At 36.4% G+C, this 21,024-nt stretch overlaps 2 protein-coding genes across 4 annotated transcripts in view; one reads left to right on the forward strand and one right to left on the reverse strand.

Annotated features, from left to right (window-relative positions):
* Positions 1–7,511: 7,511 nt before the first annotated feature.
* LOC149079057 (zinc finger protein 532-like) lies at positions 7,512–15,537 on the reverse strand. Of its 2 annotated transcripts, none has more exons than XM_089241334.1 (3): positions 15,372–15,537; positions 10,336–12,288; positions 7,512–8,680 (listed from the first exon to the last, which is right to left on the reverse strand). In XM_089241334.1, exons 2-3 carry the CDS (start codon positions 12,119–12,121, stop codon positions 8,163–8,165), a joined length of 2,304 nt encoding a protein of 767 aa, XP_089097460.1. In that variant the 5' UTR covers positions 12,122–12,288; positions 15,372–15,537; the 3' UTR covers positions 7,512–8,162. The 2 variants fall into 2 exon arrangements, with proteins under 2 accessions (XP_089097460.1, XP_089097461.1); XM_089241335.1 differs by having other exon boundaries at positions 7,608–8,680; positions 15,345–15,510.
* Positions 15,538–15,766: 229 nt separating this feature from the next.
* The window catches only part of LOC149079058 (RPA-related protein RADX-like), a 37,224-nt gene continuing 31,966 nt past the window's right edge, over positions 15,767–21,024 (forward strand). Inside the window, exon 1 of one of the 2 annotated variants that reach the window (XM_089241336.1) lies at positions 15,767–15,906. In XM_089241336.1, coding sequence (XP_089097462.1) covers positions 15,820–15,906 — 87 coding nt within the window. In that variant the 5' untranslated portion in view covers positions 15,767–15,819. Of the gene's footprint in view, positions 15,907–16,716; positions 16,839–21,024 lie in introns of those variants that run through there. The other variant, XM_089241337.1, reaches the window with a different exon arrangement.

The raw sequence follows: 21,024 nt of genomic DNA on the forward strand, positions 1-21,024 counted from the left end.
TAATTTATAACTTCAAAAACAAATGGATACTTTGTTGCACAGATTCATACCCAAGAAAGTTTGTTAAATTTATACTCACCTTGATAAAGAGTGTTTATTTTTTCTAAAGCCAATTATAGAACATACGTCAATACACAATTTTACAAACCTCCAATTTATAAATCGCACATTTTCACAAACTAATTTGGTTTCAAACAATATGGTATTCAGGGTCCATTTAAAAATCGGATCAGCTTTCCAAACCCTTTACGAAATTCTGTGTGGATATGAGAAATTAACTCTCTTCCCACAAAACTCCAGATGTGATAAATGGACTTTCACAAAATGCAAATTAATGAAACCATAAATTTGGCATTTGTTTCAAACAAAATCAACTGGATTATTTTAACAAAATTAATGAGCATTTTCACAAAAACAGACCTGTCATTGAGTTGAAAATTTTTATCATTTCCAATTTTACGAACTAATTTTTGAAGTCCATATGGTTCATAAAACGCAAATATTGTGTACTAAGAAAATTCGCAAGATTATGAATTGAGTAGACCAGTTACAAAACTTGTTAAGCACCAACCAGATTTTTTCAGAGAAATTTAAAAAAAACATTTTGAGCTGACGCTTGATAAAATATTAGTTATGTTAAAATTTTAAATAAATACACTCTACAAAAGTTTCTTTTTCACTTCGTGAAAAAAAATCTGGTTTGTGCTTAACAAATTTTGTAACTGGGCGACTCAATTTATTTTGTTCTAAACGTTTCTCACAAATGCTTGAGATAACAAAGCAATTTGAAGGAAAACACAGACTTATTACACACAGCAGTTATTTACTCGTATTTATAAGCAGAGATTTTGACGAAACCTTTTTTCCATTTTTAAATATTTCTGTTCGTGATTAGGAGAAATAAAATTCCAGATCCAAAATCAGCATAAATTTGTAAAAATTTGATTTCTGAAAAGCCATAAAAAATCTGATTTCTTTGTAAACCAATTTTTTTAAATACTGTGGCACTCATTAGACCTTTTAATTTCCAAAAATGTTAATTTCATACAAAAATTTGACTTTCATTTATCAAAACACAAATCTCATTTGGCAAAAAATACAGTCAAGAGGAACATGTAAACATACTCGGGCAGCATTTAAACAAAAGGATCAAATTGCAACTAATTTCAGATATAACTTCAAAAATGTGTAGTTATTCGATTAATTATTGATTGCCTCATAAGTCAAGACAAATGTTATTGAAAATAAATAAAATCTTAAGTATTGCGCTAGAAAACACTTGCTTTGATGATCTTTCATCACAACGCAAGCTTTAATACTTTATATTTTTTCATGTTTTTGAATAAATATAACAGACAAATGTTAAGAGTCCTCCTTTGATGTGTTTTAGAACCGCCGTAGGCAAAACAAACATGCAGATACCATTTTTATAAAGATTTCACAAGCAACTTTCACACCATTCGTCCTGTTCACCATAAGAAATAGGAGAAGGAAACTTACTAGCACAGGAGAGGACAGCAGGGCTTAGGAATTTCGCAGCCCAGTGAAAAAAGTTTTTGCGGGCCCCCCCCCCCCTCAAAAATTTTTTATGCAGTTGTTCTCTAAATAATAAAGTTCCCAAATTACAAACATAAATCTTGAAGGGGAAAAAATCATTCAAAAAGAACTCATTTTATTACACACTTTTTCCATTATTTCATGAATGCGTTGGTAATTGGGATAAAATCTGGAACTGTGCCACGTATCACTCAAGTGATTCGTAACTATGCCATGGATCACTTAAGTAATCTGGGAATGTTTCACGGGTAACTTGAGTGATGTAGAACCTCACTAGGGGCCGCTTAAGTGCTCTAAAACTGTGTCACATGTCCCTCAAGGGATCTCTAAATGTGCCCCAGATCGTTTAAGTGTTCTGGAACTGTATCCAGGTTACGTACATGATCTTTGAGGCCTACTTCAGTGATCTGAAAATGTGCCATGGGCCACTTAAATGCTCTGGAATTGTGCCATGGGTCATTTAAACGATTTGTAAATGTGCCGCTTAGTTCATTTTTACAAAATTGGGTTTAAGGGGCAAGCCACATCAGATAACTTTTAGGGCCACATTTGGTCCGTGGGTCTACCATATGTCGCAATAAATTTATTCCTAAAGAGAAATTTTGAGTTCTTACCCTTCAAATAGCATGGAAATTGTTATTATAATCAATTTCTATTGAATTGTTTGTATTTTCTTTCGAATTTTTTTTTTTTTAATTTTTCGCATTAAAATTTTTTTTTCTTATGGGGGAGGTGCATGAGCCCCCTATGCCACCCCACTCTCCCATGTACGATTTGGATCCCACCAATATGCGTTAGGAGGTGGGGGCAGTGCTGATGAAATTTTGCTGACAAGGGGAGGGGTGTCAAAAATGGCTAAAAATTTGCTGACATAAATAACACTTGAACAGCCCCTAACTAAACACTAAGGTATAAAGAGGTCCAAAAAAACTAGCTGAATAATTGGTTGCACTTAATCCATCTACTGTTTCAATTTGCCTCTTTTGAGGTAACGGAAGTTAGGTGCTTTGCATCAGTCCAGGGTTGTGAGCGGTTCTATCTATCTACTGTTTCAATTAGAGTTTATAATAACTGCATTATTATAAAGTTAAATTGATTTTAAGACCAAAATAAAGTATTTGAGGCCCTTCAGTTCAATTCCAGTGCCACCATTACCACACACAGAGCCTGAAGATAAAATGATCCAAGGGCTCCTTCGAGTTGCGAATAATTCTCGTTTATTTGACATCCCCAGTAGCACAACGATATAGTACAATATCTGGACCATATCGTTATATATCGAAATGTCAGAGGAATATTAGATGTCATAACTATGATATAGAACGATCTCGTCCTATATGGTGCAAATTATTTATGATATTAATTGATCAAGTCTTTAATTTTTCAGTCGAATATGTATTTGATTCCATGTGAATAATCTCTACTTTGAAGGACAACAACTTTGGGACCATAAATTATTTTAATATAGTTTGAAAAACAGATCTATATCATGAACCTGACAAAGATCTATATCAGATTCTCGATATAGACCTATATAGATCTATCAAAGAAGACATAGCTCTATATCCTGAACATGACATACATCTATATCGTGAACCTGACAAAGATATATATCAGACACACAATATACTGATATATCAACATATCGTGTGCCTTTAAGTAAAAATATTGCCTTCAAATAAAAATTTAAAGTCGAGCGTACAATTTTTTATTTGAATGGAAATTAAAAACGTTTGAATGAATAATTTTTCATATGAAATTTTGATTTTAATAGGATTAATTATATTGATATATCAAAATCATTTCATCAGATACCATACTTTGAGAATTTTAACTTTTTTGTGTTGCATATTTTTAATTCTGTATTTTTTGTTTTATTAGTATAAATTAATAATTTTAAATAATTAATATACTACACAATACATTAATTTGTTTCTTGTGTTTTTTGTATTATATATAATTTCCTTAATTATAATATAATTTTTCAATTATCTGCCTTAAAATGATAAATATATCTCACAATTTCTATTTTGTAATTTTTGTGCTTACATGAAAATGAATAAATTTGATTGAAAATACAAGTAAAAAAAACATTACTTGTAAATTAATGTTATAATAACAACCAGTAACCGGTGCTGTAGTGGTGGGTTGGTAAGATACGGAGTTAGATTTCTTCTGAAAGGGCGCCATCTATCGTCCAAAATTTGAAGTATTTGATTATATCACATTCACGATATAGATCTATTTATCTCTGACTATGCCTTTTTTTAGCCAGAACGATATTGTGGCCCGATATAGATCTATATTGGAAATTGAAATTTTACGATTTATAGATCTATATCTTTGTGCTACTTGGGATATTATTTGGAATAATCACTATCATTTCTACAGTTGAAACATAGCTACCTTGTTCTATATGTTGTAAAAAAAAATTTACTTTTTTATATTCCCCCAATACGCGGGACTCCTCCAAGTACTGGGCCTTGTATGGCTGCATCTGTCGCACATCCCCTGAGGGCAACTCTGGTCAATTTAATTGAATACCAATATATATATATATGTATAATAAATAGCCATGGTTGTTTGAAGTGAATTTATGGTGTAAAAAACAAGATAAAAGTAACATAGACCCCAGAGCCCTGCCTTTTCCTACCTCACCTTATGTGTCATGACTGTGTCAAGAGGTCAGCAGTTGACATCAGTCAGCTATACATATACAATGCAGTCCAATGCCTGAACACAACATATAATGTGAAGCATGTGGAGAAGCAAAAATTTCTAATTTTTCTCTGCTTTTCTAACATGGGCTGCATTTATCTGAAACAAAATCATTCACGTCTAACACCATCTTGTCAAAGCAAAGTCAACTCATAGCAACACTAAGTTCCCTTATCTCTCAGATCACTTATTCACGTTTAAATGAAGCTGGAAGAGGGGGGGGGGGGAGACTTCCTGATGAAAATTAATACCGAGAGGTGGAATTTTTTTTTAAAAAGCATTTCTTTTGTTAACAATACTCAAAATATCAAGTTTTGTATGGCCTCTGAAATGCACCAATAAACCTAAAACTATGTTAAAATAGACATTCACAGAAGAAAAATTCAAAAAAAGTCATTTTTACAGAAAAGCTTGAAAATAGGCAAAATAACAAGGCATTTATGACATTTTGACTTAACTTCCAGGCTCTAGTAATCAAACACTATAAGCATGGTAACCCAGGTCAATAAGAAACTCGCCTAAAGTACCAAAGGATGTTTAGAGGTGTCGCGAGTTCGATACCTGGTTCGTCCTTGTCAGAAACTTTTCTGACACAGGGGTACAACAGAAACGGCGACATGACAGCAGAAAAAATTACTACCACAGGGAGTCCCCCATCGAGGGGCTAGCGCACCAACCTCTTGATAAGTATAAAAAACAAACCTGCCGTTCGGAATCGGCAATAAATTGTAGACCCCAGTCTAATTGGCCCTTGTGTGCAGAAAATGGTTGTGGTGCGATAAAAATGATCGAAACAGTCATTGGTGAAAATTCTTGAAGCTGGTTTTAAATCTGCATTTTCTATTTCCCATGTGAATGGGGCTATATTGAACAGACATATATTTCTGACATACTTGTAAAGTTTTTCATAATCTTTCTCAAATATAAACTGAAGAGCCAAAAAAACTGGTACAGGCATGCGTATGCAAATAAAGAGATATGGAACCAATCAGAGTACGGCGCTGCGGTTGGCACAACAAGTGTCTGGCACAGTTGTTAGATTGGTTACTGCTGCTACAATGGCAGGTTATCGAGATTTAAGTGAGTTTGAACGTGATTTTATAGTCGGCGCACGAGAGATGGGACATAGCATCTCCGAGGTAGCGATGAAATTTGGATTTTCACGTACGACCATTTCACGAGTGTACCGTGAATATCGGGAATCCGGTAAAAAATTAAATCTACGACATCGCTGCGGCCAGAAAAAGATCATGCAAGAACGGGACCAATGACGACTGACGAGAATCATTAAACGTGACAGACGTGCAACCCTTCCGCAAATTGCTGCAGATTTCAACGCTGGGCCATCAACCAGTGTCAGCGTGCGAACCATTCAACGAAACATCATCAATATGGGCTTTCGGAGCCGAAGGCCCACTTGTGTACCCTTGATGACTGCACGACACAAAGCTTTACGCCTCGCCTGGGTCCGACAACACCGACATTGGACTGTTGAGGACTGGAAACACATTGCCTGGTCTGACGAGTCTTGGTTCCAATTGCTTCGAGCTGATGGACGTGTATAGACAACCTCATAAATCCATGGACCCTACATGTCAACAGGGGACTGTTAAAGCTGGTGGAGGCTCTGATGGTTTGGACGTGTGCTGTTGGCGTGATATAGGACCCCTGATACGACTGACAGGTACGTAAGCATCCTGTCTGATCACCTGCACCCATTCATGTCCATTGTGCATTCCGACGGACTTGGACGATTTGAGCAGGACAATGCGACACCCCACTCATCCAGAATTGCTACAAAGTGGCTCCAGGAACACTCTTCTGACTTTAGACACCTCCGCTGGCCACCAAAATCCCCAGACATGAACATTATTGAACATATCTGGGATACCTTGCAACGTGCTGTTCAGAAGAGATCTCTACCTCCTCTTGCTCCTACGGTTTTATGGACAGCCCTGCAGGATTCATGGTGTCAATTACCTCCAGCACTACTTCAGACATTAGTTGAGTCCATGCCACGTCGTGTTGCAGCACTTCTTAGGGCTTACGGGGGCCCTACACTATATTAGGCAGGTGAACAAGTTTTTTTGGCTCTTCAGTGTATGTTGCAATTCAATAACTTCAAGATGAAATATGAAAGTAGTTACATCTTTTATTCAGTAATTTTTAATGGAATCCTAATAATCACACTGCAACCGTATTTGTATTTCTTACCTGTAATTTGATTAATCCCATGGTTTTTATTTTCTTTAGAGGTGATGATGGTATGATGTATGTTTGTTTTAAAAACATGGTGTCAAAGTATATTAATGAAAAATATAGATCCTATTAGTGCCTTTGCTGGTTTGCTTGCAGCCAGTCCACCTTGAGAATGCTGTGTATATTCATCTGTTTGTGATCACTAAAAAACAAGTTATGTTATAGTTGTTCTATACCTGATGAGTCAGCGGCTAAGATATTCCCTGCTGGTTAAAAGATTCACTTTTTCATCTCTCTCTCACTTATTTATCATTTTTTCTTGTTCTTTTGCACTGACGCATAATTGAGGGGGTCAGAAGCAAAGGGGGATCAAAAATCTAGTAACAAGATTTGATTCAAGTGATTAAAATCTAGTAAGATTTGATTCAAGTGATTAAAATCTAGTAACAAGAAAATCAAATTCAAAGATTAAGAATGAATCTTTATGTGTAATGTAATTATCTTAATTTAATTCTTATACATAGAAGTTCTATGTAGTAGTCAAACTAGTAGCCACTAGAAAGCAGCCCTGGTACATAGAATGGGCCTGTTCATCTGCCAGTAATCATATGTTGGGTAAGAGAACCTCTAAGCAATTAACTCAATTTTTCAAATTCTGTCACTTGCATCCCTTTGCTTCTGACCTCCCCCCCTCCAGTTGAAAGATAATTGTATGTGCTCCCATCAGAAATGGTACAATATTTTCTACTATATCACAATCACGCTATCTTTACTTGGCAGCCACCTTCACAGGTGGCCACCATTTCAAGAAATACTAAGTGACAGTTTCAAAGTCACTATACTTCAAAATGTGAAATTTTCATTTGAAGTCAAGGTTTTTGTAGAATAAACTGAAAAAAAGGTTTCATAACTTGTTAGCTAACAAATTCACCACGTATAGGCTACAATCAAATTTTGAACTTCTTTCAAAAACAAACTTGCAAAATTTGGAAAAACCTCAATAGTTTAGTGACTTCAATAAAAAGATCTAAATGAATACAATTATTACACTCTCTTTAATATTATTATATATATATTCAATAATCAATATTACTAAGATGAAAAATACTAATCAAATTCAGTAATAGAACATTCCAAGCATAAAAAGTATCATTTAATTGAAAATTTTCAAGTTATGAAGAATTATTTCTCACAGGAATGAAGAGCTGCTCAACATGTCAAACACAAAAAAATCACTTGATGAAATGTTACAGCATGTTCAATCAAGGCTGGACAAATCGCTAAAAAAAATCTAGGCTAATCCAGAACAATTTTTTTGGTGCCAAAAAAACTTTCACCAAAAGAAAAAGGTCCAAAATAATGTTTCTCTTGACTGTTTTAGAGCATGCTGCCCCCCCCCCCATGTTGACAGATATGCTGCTACAAATTCCAAACGTGCTGCCCTCAGCCTTCAATTTAATAACTACACAAAGAAAATTTTAGGTACCATGGCGACCTGGGATTTGTTCGGTTCTGTATTCAATACGCTTTTAGTTAAAATCAAGAAATAATATTTTCAATCTAAAAGTATAAAGGAATAAAAAATCAAATTGAAGAATGGCATGTTACTCTTGATGTAATACAAGTGAATGAGTGCAAATTTTTCTGCATTCAGATGCGGGTGCATCATGTCAATAATTTGAATATCTTCAAGAAATTGTTTTTTTTGCCTGAATGAATGCCATACCATGACTACGCATATGTGTTCTCAATTGAGCATCCGTGGAAAACACTTCGAAGCACACTGTACATTCCAGAGCATTGGATGTGCTTGCTTCTGGGAGCCCAGTGCTCTCGGGTTCAGGTATATGATTTGTACCTTCTTTACTGATGTAGCCATCTGGATCAAAAACTTTGTGAGCAAGCTTCAAGTGCATTTTCAATGGAGGTTCCACGATGAAGCATTGCCCACACTCTTGGCACTGGAACGAGGTTTTGTTGTCTTTGTGAGACAGAATGTGTTTCTTAAATTCTTCACGATTGCTACTTGTATATGGACACTTGACACAACAACTTTCTCCAGTTTGCAAACGGCTGTCATATGATATATTAGCTCTTCTTAATTCAACAAGAGGAGCATTCATACCAGTGGGGACTGTGAGATTGCTGTTTGGATGAGATCCTTCAGCTCTGCTGATTGATTCATTTCCAAATTCAGTTTTCCTTTCTGAAAAAAAAAAAGAAGAAGAAAGACTCCAATAAAAGACAATAATAATCAAGAAAAAAATCTACAATCCCAAGCATTTTTATTTTTTTACAACAAATTTTTAAGAGCAATAATTAAGTTATTTTCGAACAAATAAAAATTTTCAACAACTGACACAATATTAATATTGTAAATGATGTGTGTAGGCCTAGCCTACTTTTATTTATAAACAGTTTCAAATTAAACTTTACTGACTGATGAACTTATAAAAATTAAAATATAATTAACTGTGAGAACTATAGTTCCGCCTGGCAACTTCTAATTTTTAATTTCTTTTTTACTGTTGATTTCATCCTAAACCAGTCCATGTTTTTTAAACTCTTATAAAAACCTTAATTGTGTGTGTGTGTACCAATCTGAGCACAATCAATCCCCTGTATGGTGTAGTTAGTTTTAAATTCCATTATTATACTGAAAAAAATTCTTGTGTACTTTTGAGGACATTTTTTATGCTTTTTTTTAAACCTGTGGTTCCCGACATGGGGTGGGCAATTCAATTTTTTTTAAAAGGGCACATTAATTTTTAATGAGAATTTGAGAATGGGTTATTGATAATGTTTTATTATGGTTCTTTAAATTAAATCTTTTAGTTCATGTTTTTCATTTCAGTTTTTTGTTGAGTGTTTTGAAACTTCATTTGCGTATTTTGCTATCGGTTGGAATAATTGATTTTTTTATTTTTCTAAATCTACCTCAACTGTCCTTTCATTACTTTATTTTTCTCTCATGAATGCCATGTTCTTTGTAAGCTTTAGACCGGCAGTCTTCCACTGTGATCGACTGTGTGCCACATGTGGCTCTCAAAGCTTTTTATAGTGGCCAACAATGGAAAAGATGTTACAGAATTTATAGAAGAGATTGAAAAAAAAAAAAAATCTCAATGAAGAAATAATTTTTGTAATTATTGAAAGAAATTATTTCAGAATTGATAAAAAGTATTTCATAATTGATAATTATTTTGGTATGGTATTGCCATTGAAATTTAATTTCACCTTATCTCAAAAACTAGAGCCAGTCTGACCAAACCAATGCCAGATTCGGAATCAGCACACTAAAATCACTGAAATATATTCACGTTTAATGAAAAACAACTCAGAATTTTAAAAAATTTATATTTCCAGAAAAAATTCTCAGAGAAAATAAAATTCTCCAATAATGAATTTTGAGTTTTTAACACTGTTTCAAACCAAAGCCCAATATCACAGACTGGTAATTTTAGCCGTTGCTTCAATTAAGGAGCTGGACACTGTAGGACTTAAACTGAAAAATGTATCAACTCAAAAAAGTTGATCCCAAGAGAGAGCCATAATAGAAAAAAATTATGGTTCATTCCCAATACACAGTTTACCTTTTTGCCATTGAGTTTTCAATTTCACTTAGCCCTTTCCAGCACGGTGTCCCCATAGTGGACCCACCCACAAGTTTACATTGTTTTCTAGGAGTTTTGGAAGAATATGTCTGCCATTCAAAAGGTTACGATGTATTTTCAAATGTTATTGGGTATTCTTATTCAGTGGGTAACTGTAGCAAATATGCCAAAACAGGTCAGGAGATTAAAAAAACAGTCGCCAAGCAGTGATATACATTAGGAATTTGCCAAAATTATCAGTTCTCACCTTGATTCAATATTGTTTTTTTGTTACCAAGATTTCCAGCATCACTTTTTGGTTGTCTTGGCAACAAGTGTTCCAATCTTAAATGTTGAAGAGCTCCCTGAAAACTAGTAAGGGGCTTGTCACAAATCGGGCAGAAAGTTTGAAATCTGACTCTCTCTACATGGTACAGTAAGTGGACATCCAATACTTCAGGTGGCTTTATTTTCTTGTTATGGCACAACAGGCAAAGAGAGACATTCTTTCGTAAATGTTCTTTGCCATGAGAAATCATATGCATTCTGTCTGCGAGAGAATCGTGACAAACACCGCATGGATACTTATGATTCGTATGAGACTTTGTAAGGTGGTAAACATAACCAGATCGTCCAGGAAAGGATGAATGACAAAGTAGACATTCTGTACGAGAACAATTCAAAGATGAAGATGAATCATTCTTTTTAAAGCCAGACATAGCTTCATCTGCCATAGTTATATAAACTTCATATTGCTCATAGATTTTGGGATGATGGTGATACAAATGTTTCTGCACACTGCGTTTGCTTTCTTGAACAATGTTACACTCTGGACACGAAAATAAATACTGACAAGCATTTTCTTTAATATGAATATTCAAATGGCTCTCTATAGATTTTTTGCTGTTAAAAACTAGATCACACATACTGCATTTTGCAAGTTGATTATGAGGAATAGTAACACTGTTGTGAACCTTCTTCCTGTGAGAATGGAAATTAGCAAATGCAGTAAAAGCTCTGGGACAAATGTGACATTTGTAAAGTGCCTCGGTATGACTGTCACCGATGTGATTCTTTAGCAAATCGGCAGAGTGGCATAATTCTTTGCACACGTTGCACTTGTAACCAACAGATCGGGAATAATGGAGACATTGGTACTTTAAATGTTTCTGAAATGCATCCCAATATCTGTCTGGGTTATTACCACATTCAGGGCATACATATGGACTAACTTGAAGATGCAGACGCTTATGTGCTTTGGAACTGCATTCAGTAGGACACAATATACCACATTTTGTGCACATAGAGATCATGACTGGGATCTTATCACCGTTGATGAAATGGTCTTTTCTTTCAGCTGCACTATTAAATTCCTTGCTACATTCACTGCAACGAAACTTGGCCCCACATTTTGAGTCGGATTCCTGTGAGGAAGACAGTTCTTCATTAGTTGGGTGAACATTATATATTGCAGTGTTATCATTCTTTCCCGATTCAGGATTCATGAAAGACTCTGTAAGTTCCACATCATCTTCAGTCATAGAGACCTCTAGAACTTTCATTGGGTCAATGACACCATCCTTAAAACAATTTGGTTCACTATCTTCATCATCTTCCAAGTTTTTCATCACATCAGTTTTTATTCCTTCCATCAAAACTCTAGGCAATGGAGCAAGCACAGCTTTTGAAATGTCGGACGTTTCATTTTTTTCAACATGTCCTCTAATGTGAGAAAGCAGAGAGCAACGATTAAAAAAGACCTGAACCTTATTACAGGATTCGCAATGGAAACGTATCAGAACAGATCTGCGTTGCATATGAAATGTCAAACTCGATTTACAAAAGAACAGATCCCCACAATCGCTACAACAGTGAATTTCAGTTAAGCCACCACTGGTAAGAAAAGACGGCTGAGTACCAGGATTATATGGTGGAAGTGCATTTGTACTTAGCAAATGCAAAGCTTCTGTTTTCACACTACTATAGAACTCTGACAGCTCAGGTGAATTGCTGATCATAGTAGCATTCATAGTTGCTTCGTTGCTTCCCGGCATAATGGACAGTTATTTTTAAAGCTTCTGAAACACAGCTTGCATGAAAATCTACTGAAGATCCCAGATATTATATGGCTGATTTACTTTTTCTACTCTTCTTTCAAATCATTGGATTATCTACTCTGCAAACATTTTAAGCACTGTATCAAGAGCTGGAGTCATTAAGACTGGAAAGAAAAATGAAAAAGTGAATTCATCTGGTAAAACAGAAAAAAGAACATAACATTTTATTTATTTATTTATTCTCTCACAACAAGCACCAGCCAAATTACAGTGATGAAAAAAATAATTCGAATACACAAAACATAATATAAAAGACCAAAAAAAAGGAAACTAAATATATATATATATATATATATATATATGTACACACACCCAAATATATGCATACTAAATATCTATGTTATTGTGCATTAAAAAACGAAAAACTGGGAAATCTCGTAACATATTTGTGCGATATGAAGGAACCTAGAATAAACAAGTTTCTGAGGTTAATGTGTGGACAATAAAAAGTAATTATTGACAGGATGTATGGTGAAAAAAATGGTGAATCAAAATCATTTTTGAATATTTTGATGAAAAAAATGTGCAAAGCTTTTTGACCTTGAGTCTCTAGTGCAGTGTTTCTCAACCGGTGCTCTGTGATCGATCAAGGAAAATAAAGTAAATCAGTAAGTTTGATAAATAAATAAAAGATGCCTACAGAGGGCACAATAAAAATTATACACTGAAACGGGCTCCGCAACTCAAAAAAGGCTGAGAATCACTGCTCTAGTTTTTCATATTGAAATGTTGCTCTAATCTTTATTGGCTAGTCTAGACACCATGAGTTGCATATAGCTAATTCTTATATATATATAAAGTGATTTTTCAAACTAATTCTTATTTTATAGTAATTAATCACCGATTAAGGAAAAAACAAGACATCAAAATCATAATCTTCAGCTTCACAACTCAAAGATATTAATAGCAGGGCCGTCTTAAGAGCAACATGGGCCCCAGAGACAAGTGATTTTTCTGAGGCCCTACTCGAAAAATTTTCAAAAATTTCAACCGGTTCTAATTTCTCTGAGGCCCCCTCTTCCCTTGAGGCCGTACGGGCCATGCCCTAGTGGGCCCATGCGTTAAGACGGCATTGATTAATAGGCAAATCACTGACAAAACTCACAAAATTTCCTTCAATTAACAAAGCGCAAAGAAAATCCTTTTCTTTCCTATGCTGACTAATTCTAACAAAATTAGCTGAAAATAATTTACACTATTTCTTTGGTCACTTACCTTACATACAACCTCTCAGCCTACATGTACCTTTGACTATGCACATATAAAAAATAATTATGGTTGTTACAAATTTGACAGGTTTCAGATATAACAAATTTACTGTAGGAGAAGAAAATTTTTTTAACACAGATTCAACTATGTGCATTTGAAACGCAGTTTTATACATTTCAGAGGGGAAAAGAGATGTGTTTTATTGAAGTTTCCAGAGAGAAAGTCTAAGTAGACAAAAGATGGTGATGAAAAGAAAATGCAGTTGCTTGTTCTTAATACGTGTATTTTAGTGGCGTCTGAGCACCCCCAGAATCGATTCAGAAATCAAACTTTCCGACATGAAACCCAAGACAAGCACCCACAAGTTCAAAACACTAGAAACGCCCTTGTATGCTACTATCTGTGATTGCAGACAAACAGCGTAATATGCACCATATTTTACAACTCAGTGTAAATACAGATTTACACTAGTGTATAGTCTTTGCAATATATACTTTTCCTTATTTTCATCTCTAAAATCCTACCTTGTCCTCTATGCAAATATACATGGTAACTTATTCAAATTTTAAGGACGCAACATAATTCTTTCTGGGGTTTAAAAACACCATATTTAAAACACTATTACCAATGCAACAAAGTTTCATACCACCATATAAAGCATCACCTCAACTTTCTAATTATGGAATCTGATAGTAGGTGGCATAGCTAACTAGCCAAAGCCATTTTGACTCACGCCCGAGTGGCATGGTGGTAAGATACTTGTCTACCACCATAAAGGTTGCTGTCATGTTCCCGGGTTTGAACCCGACGGAGGACAGATATTCCCCCTCTTCAAAGTTTTGCTTGGAATTTACTAAATGAAACAAAATGATGGGAGCAGAAAGAGATTAATGTTATGGAATTTGGTAATTGTGAATGTTATTTATTTGTGAAGTGGTGACAGTACAGTATAAATTTATTAAAATTAGCATTTAATAAATTCTTGACTTACCAAATTCAAGCACCAATGGACAAGACAATTCATACGTTATAAAATATTTAAAACTATGCCTGTATAATGCAAAACGAACTGGCAAGCCAGGTCCTTTAACACCCAAAAAAGGGTAATCATATTTTTGAGGTATTTTCAAATATTTGATGTTTATCATATTTATTATTTTGTATCAAGTCATATCAAAGATCATGTGTTTGTACCCTTCCCCCCATGCAAAGCGAAAGAAAATTACACACGCATTCCCCAACCTTGACCATGAGATGTTAGGACGAGTACAGCAAGGACTTAATTTCAGAATTGAAGTAAACAAAGGTGTGCATATATTGAACACTTATAAAGCTTATACAGTGAAACCTCCCTACAACACATTCAATATAACGAAAAATCCCTCTATAGTATTTTTATGCTCAGAAGTGAGCGTAATCTAACGTAAAGTGCTGTTTCTCGGCATAACAACAATCCCCCACAAAAATATTTTTTTTGGTTCGCAGAATATTGCTATATCGAGATTTCACTGTACAAAACTTGAAGCGATTTTTTATGGTGGTGTGAACTTTTCAACGTATTCGTAATATTTTCGTAAATACGACCTTTCTGAACCTTAGAGGGAACTGTTACACTTTGTTTAATTTGTGATTTGGTTCATAGATTCGATACAATGCTACATGTGTACAGGGCCGTTAGTGTGCCTTTTCGGGGAACTCTTTTCTTTGAGGGCTCCTCTTGAAATGGTTATTATCATGCAAGTGTATATTTTTGGGGCTCATTATTCAGCCCCGGGCCCTGGGGCAGTGCGCTGGTTGCTACAGCCAAGTTACGGCCCTGCACGTGTATGTATTTATTATCCTCGAGCACCGCTCAACCGCTGAATACAGCATTTCAACATTCAATGATTTTTAACATGTAAATAGACTCATATAAATAGTTAGATATAAAAAATTCGGAATATTTACACACTTTGGTTAATGATTAGGGAGACATTACCATAAAAATATGAAATTTATACTTCAGGGCAACATACACCACAATTAAAACTCTCAATTTTCAACTTTAAACGCTAGACTTGTGTGGAAACAATGGCTTTTCCGTAATTTCTACGGCGGAAAGACCAACGGCAATCAATAGTTCCTTTCACCCAACTTTCAACCATAACCGTGATGTTTAATCCTTGAATAATACTAGTCAAGTCAAGTCAACCGTGATCTCTCGTAGTGAATTTCGAATGTGTGACCACAAACAAAAATTTGAATTCATTCTCTATGCAATCGTCTAAAAATTTTGCATTTATTTCTCATTAAATTTCCACTTATCATGTTTAAATTATAAAAGTATTCACTGGAAAAACCATCCATCATGACTGTTCACTTTTCCAAGCCGTTACAAAGGTACCTGCGGTCTTTTGCCGCCACAACTGGCATCACTGCCGATTGTCATGGCCGGCAATTTGAAAAATTTACGCAGTATATTAAGGCAGTACCGATGGTTGACGGACAGCTCGAAAATACCTGGAGAGTTTCAGGTCTTTCCCGATTTCTATGATGAACTTTAATTCCCTATCATTTATTTACTGTTGGTTTCAAATTAGTTCAAATGAGAGAAAAAAAATCCTATGTTGATAATAATAGTTATATACCAATTGTTTACATACACATTAAGAAAAAGAAACCCAGTTTTTTAGTATAATTTGAATTGTTTTGGCGAAGTAGTTTTAAACCAGTGAAAGGATTTCGTTAGTATTAATGTTGTTCCAGTACATATTAGCTTTGTATGTTTATGTTGCGTAAATTAGATCAATCGCTGATGATAATGGGCCAACATGTGGGAGGGAGAGGGTTTATTGCCACACCTCTTGCCAGTGACGGGTTGGACTAATCTAGTTATATGCTAGTGCTACAAATCTCCATTAATTCATGACCTGTCAAGCATGTGACTCAAAATAACGCTATGGACATCTATACGGAGCCGGACAGTTACTCTGTGTACAACGGTTAAGTTGAATTTTCCTTGGAGCAGGTTTATCCGCACCGTGTGACTCGAATGGGCTCCTTTTGCATTGGCAGAAATGTGTAACTTTATTATGCTGTACTTTATTATGTTTGTGTTTTCCTAGCATGCTGCATCAGCTATTCTTTCATTTGCATATCCCCATATTTTTACACATTTGAGACAGAAAGGCAGCAAAAGAAATAGCATAATAAAAGAAGTGAAGAATGGCAAAATGTGCGGTGCGGATGCATTTGACCCTTGCAGAAGCAGTTGGCCAATCACAGCTGACGTAAAGCACTGACCTGAAGCTTGTTGCGCTCTGTAGGAAAACAGTCATACTGCTTTTCCTATTGGTGAGTCTAGGTGATTAACATTGCACGCGACACTGATGACCTGCTCCTAAGGAAACCCAGCTTTAGTGACAAGCGGATGTTCAAGCGTTGAAGGGTAAAAGTGGTAAACGATGTACGTGCAAAAAACTTCACTTTTTTGCTTTAAAGTGTCAAATGTGCAATGATTTTTATGTAGTTAATGTGAAAATTACCTGGTAGTCCTCTAAAACGGTTTCTGCCCAGAGAGCAAAATGACATATAATTGAGCTAGCTTTCTTCTTTTGGAGCAATGGGGCTGACACACCAGCAGTAGCTCGCTCTTATATCTTACGATGTATCACTATCATTTTTTGTCTGTCATAGTAATTGTTTGAATAAATATTTTATGTTCACAAAGTCAATATATTTATCACTATCAGCTTCCCTCCTTCCGTGACATTGGATCACATCCGGGTCCCAAATGCCATGGAAAGAGGGGGAGGGGCGATGGTGATAAATATATTGTGACTCTGTAAACATAATAAAATATTCATTTGAACAATTACTATGACGCAATCTAAAAAGGGTAGTGATACATCCAGTGCCGTCTTAAGGCATGGGCCCACCCGGGCACGGCCCGCGGGCCTCAAGCGAAGAGGGGCCTCACAAAAATGAGATCTGGTTGAAATTTTTGAGAATTTGTTTGGTAGGGCCTCAGAAAAATCAATTGGCCCGGGGGCCCATGATACTCTTAAGACGGCCCTGGATACATCGTAAGATATATGAGCGAGCTGTTGCTGGTGTGTCAGCCACATTGCTCTAAGAAAAACTCTAGCTCAATTATACAGGTCATTTGGCTCTCTGGGCCAAAACTTATGAGCAGGTTTTCTATGGCTTGTGTAACATGGAAACTCTGATTAGTCAAAAAAACCTGAATTTCAAGTTATTAATCAATCAGCGTTTTCGTGAGCACGGCGCAAAAATTCTACTCCTAGGAAAACCTGACTAGGACCGAAACTAGCTAAAAATAGCATGTAAAGAGATTGCAAGTGTGAATGCCGCTATCAGCTGCAAAAACCAGTTTTTTGCGATTTCCCATTTTCACTTGTAACTCACAAGGTATATCACTTTTACTCTTTAATTAATGAATTAGGACTCCCATTAGTATCTGCTGTTATCCCAGTTGGTAGAGTAAAGATCTGGCAGTAGCAAGGTTGATGGTTTGTATCCTGCTCATAAATATAGTATTCCCCCCCCTCATTTTACTTTCATCAGTTTTCTCTCTCTTACATCCTCAATTTTTTTGGATGATGACCAATTTATTTTTCTTTGTTTTTCACTTCTATTTAAAGCTGATATTAAGCATTAAGTTAACCCGGAGAGTCACTTCGATACGAGTGTTCATGACAGTTGAATCATCAATTACTTAAATTCTGTAGTGAAGGGTCATGATGCGCTTGCTGGATGTGGTGGTGGATCAGTTAGTGAAGCAGGGCCCTGCATCAGACATGACAAAATAAAAGCAAAATTGCATTGCTCTAATTACTACAACCTCTGACAATAAAGTTCGGTGAATGAAGTCAGAATGGCTGATCTGGCAACACTGGCGAAGCAAAACGCTGCACATGCATAGCGGCAGGTGTGTACCATCTGCCGCCACCGTTGTTCAGTTGAGTGTCGTTTGTGTTCCGTGAAAGACTTGTTTTACAAAGTGCTTGTTTAGTGCGTTGGTTCTTAACTGAGAACAGGAAAATGAACGAACAAAAGATCACTGAGGATGAGTCCTGGTGTTTCAGGTACGACCCTGAAACGAAACGGCAAAGCATGGAATGCCGTTCTCCTGCATCACCTCATCGGAAGAAGGTCAGAGCAGAAAAATCATGCATCAAAACGATGCTAATCACCTTTTTTGATAGTCAAAGAATTATCCACAAGGAATTTCTACCTGAGGGAACGACGATGAATGGTGTAAGGTACCTTGAAATTTTGACCCATTTCATGAAACGTCTACGCAGGGTAAGACCTCAGTACGCACACAAGGTTCATGGTTCCTTGTTCACGACAATGCTCGCCCTCACACAGCCAATGTTGTCAAACAGTTCCTGGCAAAAAAAAGGGTGGTGCAAATTGAATATCCACCATACTCGCCAGATCTCAATTCTCCAGACTTCTTCCTATTCCCATGACTCAAACTCGTTTTGAAAGGAAAGAGATTTGACGATATTCCTGACATCCAATGAAACGTCACGAGGCTTTTGAACTCCGTCTCAAAGGAAGACTTCTTGCAAAGTTTCCAGGACATGTATAGGAGATCTCAGCTATGCATAGTAATGGGAGGTGACTATTTCGAAGGACAGTAAGGTAACTTTCGTTAACATTTCATCTACGTTAATGTTACAGGACTATTCACCGAACTTTATTGTCAGTGGTTGTATATCGATGTAGTAATTATTTGTTTTCTTATTTTCAAGATACAGTAAACCAGTGATGTGACTTAATCAAATCTGCTGTGAATGGGATAAATGGCCTGTGTCATGGGCCTCTAAGAGATCCAGCAAGAAGCATGACATCATTGGCATACACCAAATAAACGTCCAGCTTCGTATATGTATTCTCTGCCTAAAATAATACATTCCTGAATCAGTATTTTATATGCCAGCACTTGGCATGTGGTTAAAAAAACACATGCTCCTTCAAATTTTTCACGTGACAGGTAATTTGTCCCTGTGAAAGATGTTTATAAAAGCTCAATTATATTGAGCAAGTTTACTAGCAACCAGCAAGTAAAGTAGCTGGCGAGTCAACCAGTTTCAACTAGCGCAACCAATTTCAATTACACAGGACTAGTAAAATCGCTCACTAGATGAGCAAGCAACTCGTTTTCTTTCCTTTTTGCATAGTGTCATCTTTCGTTGCGAGCCAAAGCAAGAAGGAAAAAAGGTAGGCACACCTATATTGCACCCGAGAGATAACAAAAATGCCGACAAGTAGCGAGAAAAATAACCTACCCTTCAACTTTTCTCACACTATCAGAGTGAGCGCAGAGTTTACTTGACAACGTTATCACACAGAGCGACTTTAGTAGCAGCGAGTGAAATCTCAATCAAGTAGCTAGTAAACAAAAGAGCAGCACCACAGGTGCGGTAGCGACGTCCAGATAATGAAGATTATGAGCCGTCATATGATAATTTTGTGCTCATTCAGATGATCATGCGCTATCCATGTTCAGGAGCAACAATATCTGGATGACAAGGACAGCTGATGGAGGATACTTCCATGAACAACGACTGACAGTGACCAATTGATGATGGTGAAGATGCTATGCTCATGAATTCAATCGATAGTAATTTGTTTATAAAGACTTTTAGTTTTTGACTTGCCATATTTCACTTTCTAGAGCAGAAAAAATGGAATTAACGACATAAGTAGCTCAACTTCATTTAGATCAGTGAAAGAAAGTAAATGTTCAAAGCAGCATCCAGAGGTGCTAGTGTACATTTTATATCGGCGAGTGAAATACTGGTGCAACAGTCTTGTAGACTCTTTGTGTCATTTTTATTTTGCACTCTGCAACAATTATTCTTGTGACCAAGGTGACTCATTCCACAGGTGTCTTGTTACACATTCTGGAAATTTGATACTTTTCTTATATGACAGAAATGATAACTTGTATTTGTTGCATGTACACTGAAGAGCCAAAAAAACTTGTTCACTTGCCTAATATCGTGTAGGGCCCCCGCGAGCCCTAAGAAGTGCCGCAACATGATGTGGCATGGACTCGAGTAATGTCTGAAGTAGTGCTGGAGGTAATTGACACCATGAATCCTGCAGGGCTGTCCATAAATCCGTAGGAGTAAGAGGGGGTGGAGATCTCTTCTGAACAGCACGTTGCAAGGCATCCCAGATATGTTCAATAATGTTCATGTCTGGGGAGTTTGGTGGCCAGCGGAAGTGTCTAAAGTCAGAAGAGTGTTTCTGGAGCCACTTTGTAGCAATTCTGGACGTGTGGGGTGTCGCATTGTCCTGCTGAAATTGTCCAAGTCCGTCGGAATGCACAATGGACATGAATGGATGCAGGTGATCAGACAGGATGCTTACGTACCTGTCAGAATCGTATCTAGACGTATCAGGGGTCCCATATCATGCCAACTGCACACGCCCCATATCATCACAGAGCCTCCACCAGCTTGAACAGTCCCCTGTTGACATTCATGACGTTGTCTCCATACCCGTACACGTCCATCAGCTCTAAGCAATTGGAACCGAGACTCATCAGACCAGGCAACGTGTTTCCAGTCCTCAACAGTCCAATGTCGTGTTGTCTGGCCCAGGCGAGACGT

Source organism: Pholcus phalangioides, unplaced genomic scaffold, assembly GCF_987345545.1.
Source record: "Pholcus phalangioides strain wild (caught in Gottingen) unplaced genomic scaffold, Ppha-v1.0 ptg000013l_1, whole genome shotgun sequence".
In the NCBI taxonomy this organism is placed as follows: Eukaryota; Metazoa; Arthropoda; class Arachnida; order Araneae; family Pholcidae; genus Pholcus; species Pholcus phalangioides.

Coding starts and splice junctions, on each gene's coding strand:
- LOC149079057 (XM_089241334.1), bottom strand. CDS start 12,121: ATGCCGGGAAGCAACGAAGCAACTATGAATGCTACTATGATCAGCAAT. Junction 8,681..10,335: donor AAAAACAATATTGAATCAAG/GTGAGAACTGAT, acceptor TTTTTTTTTCAG/AAAGGAAAACTGAATTTGGA.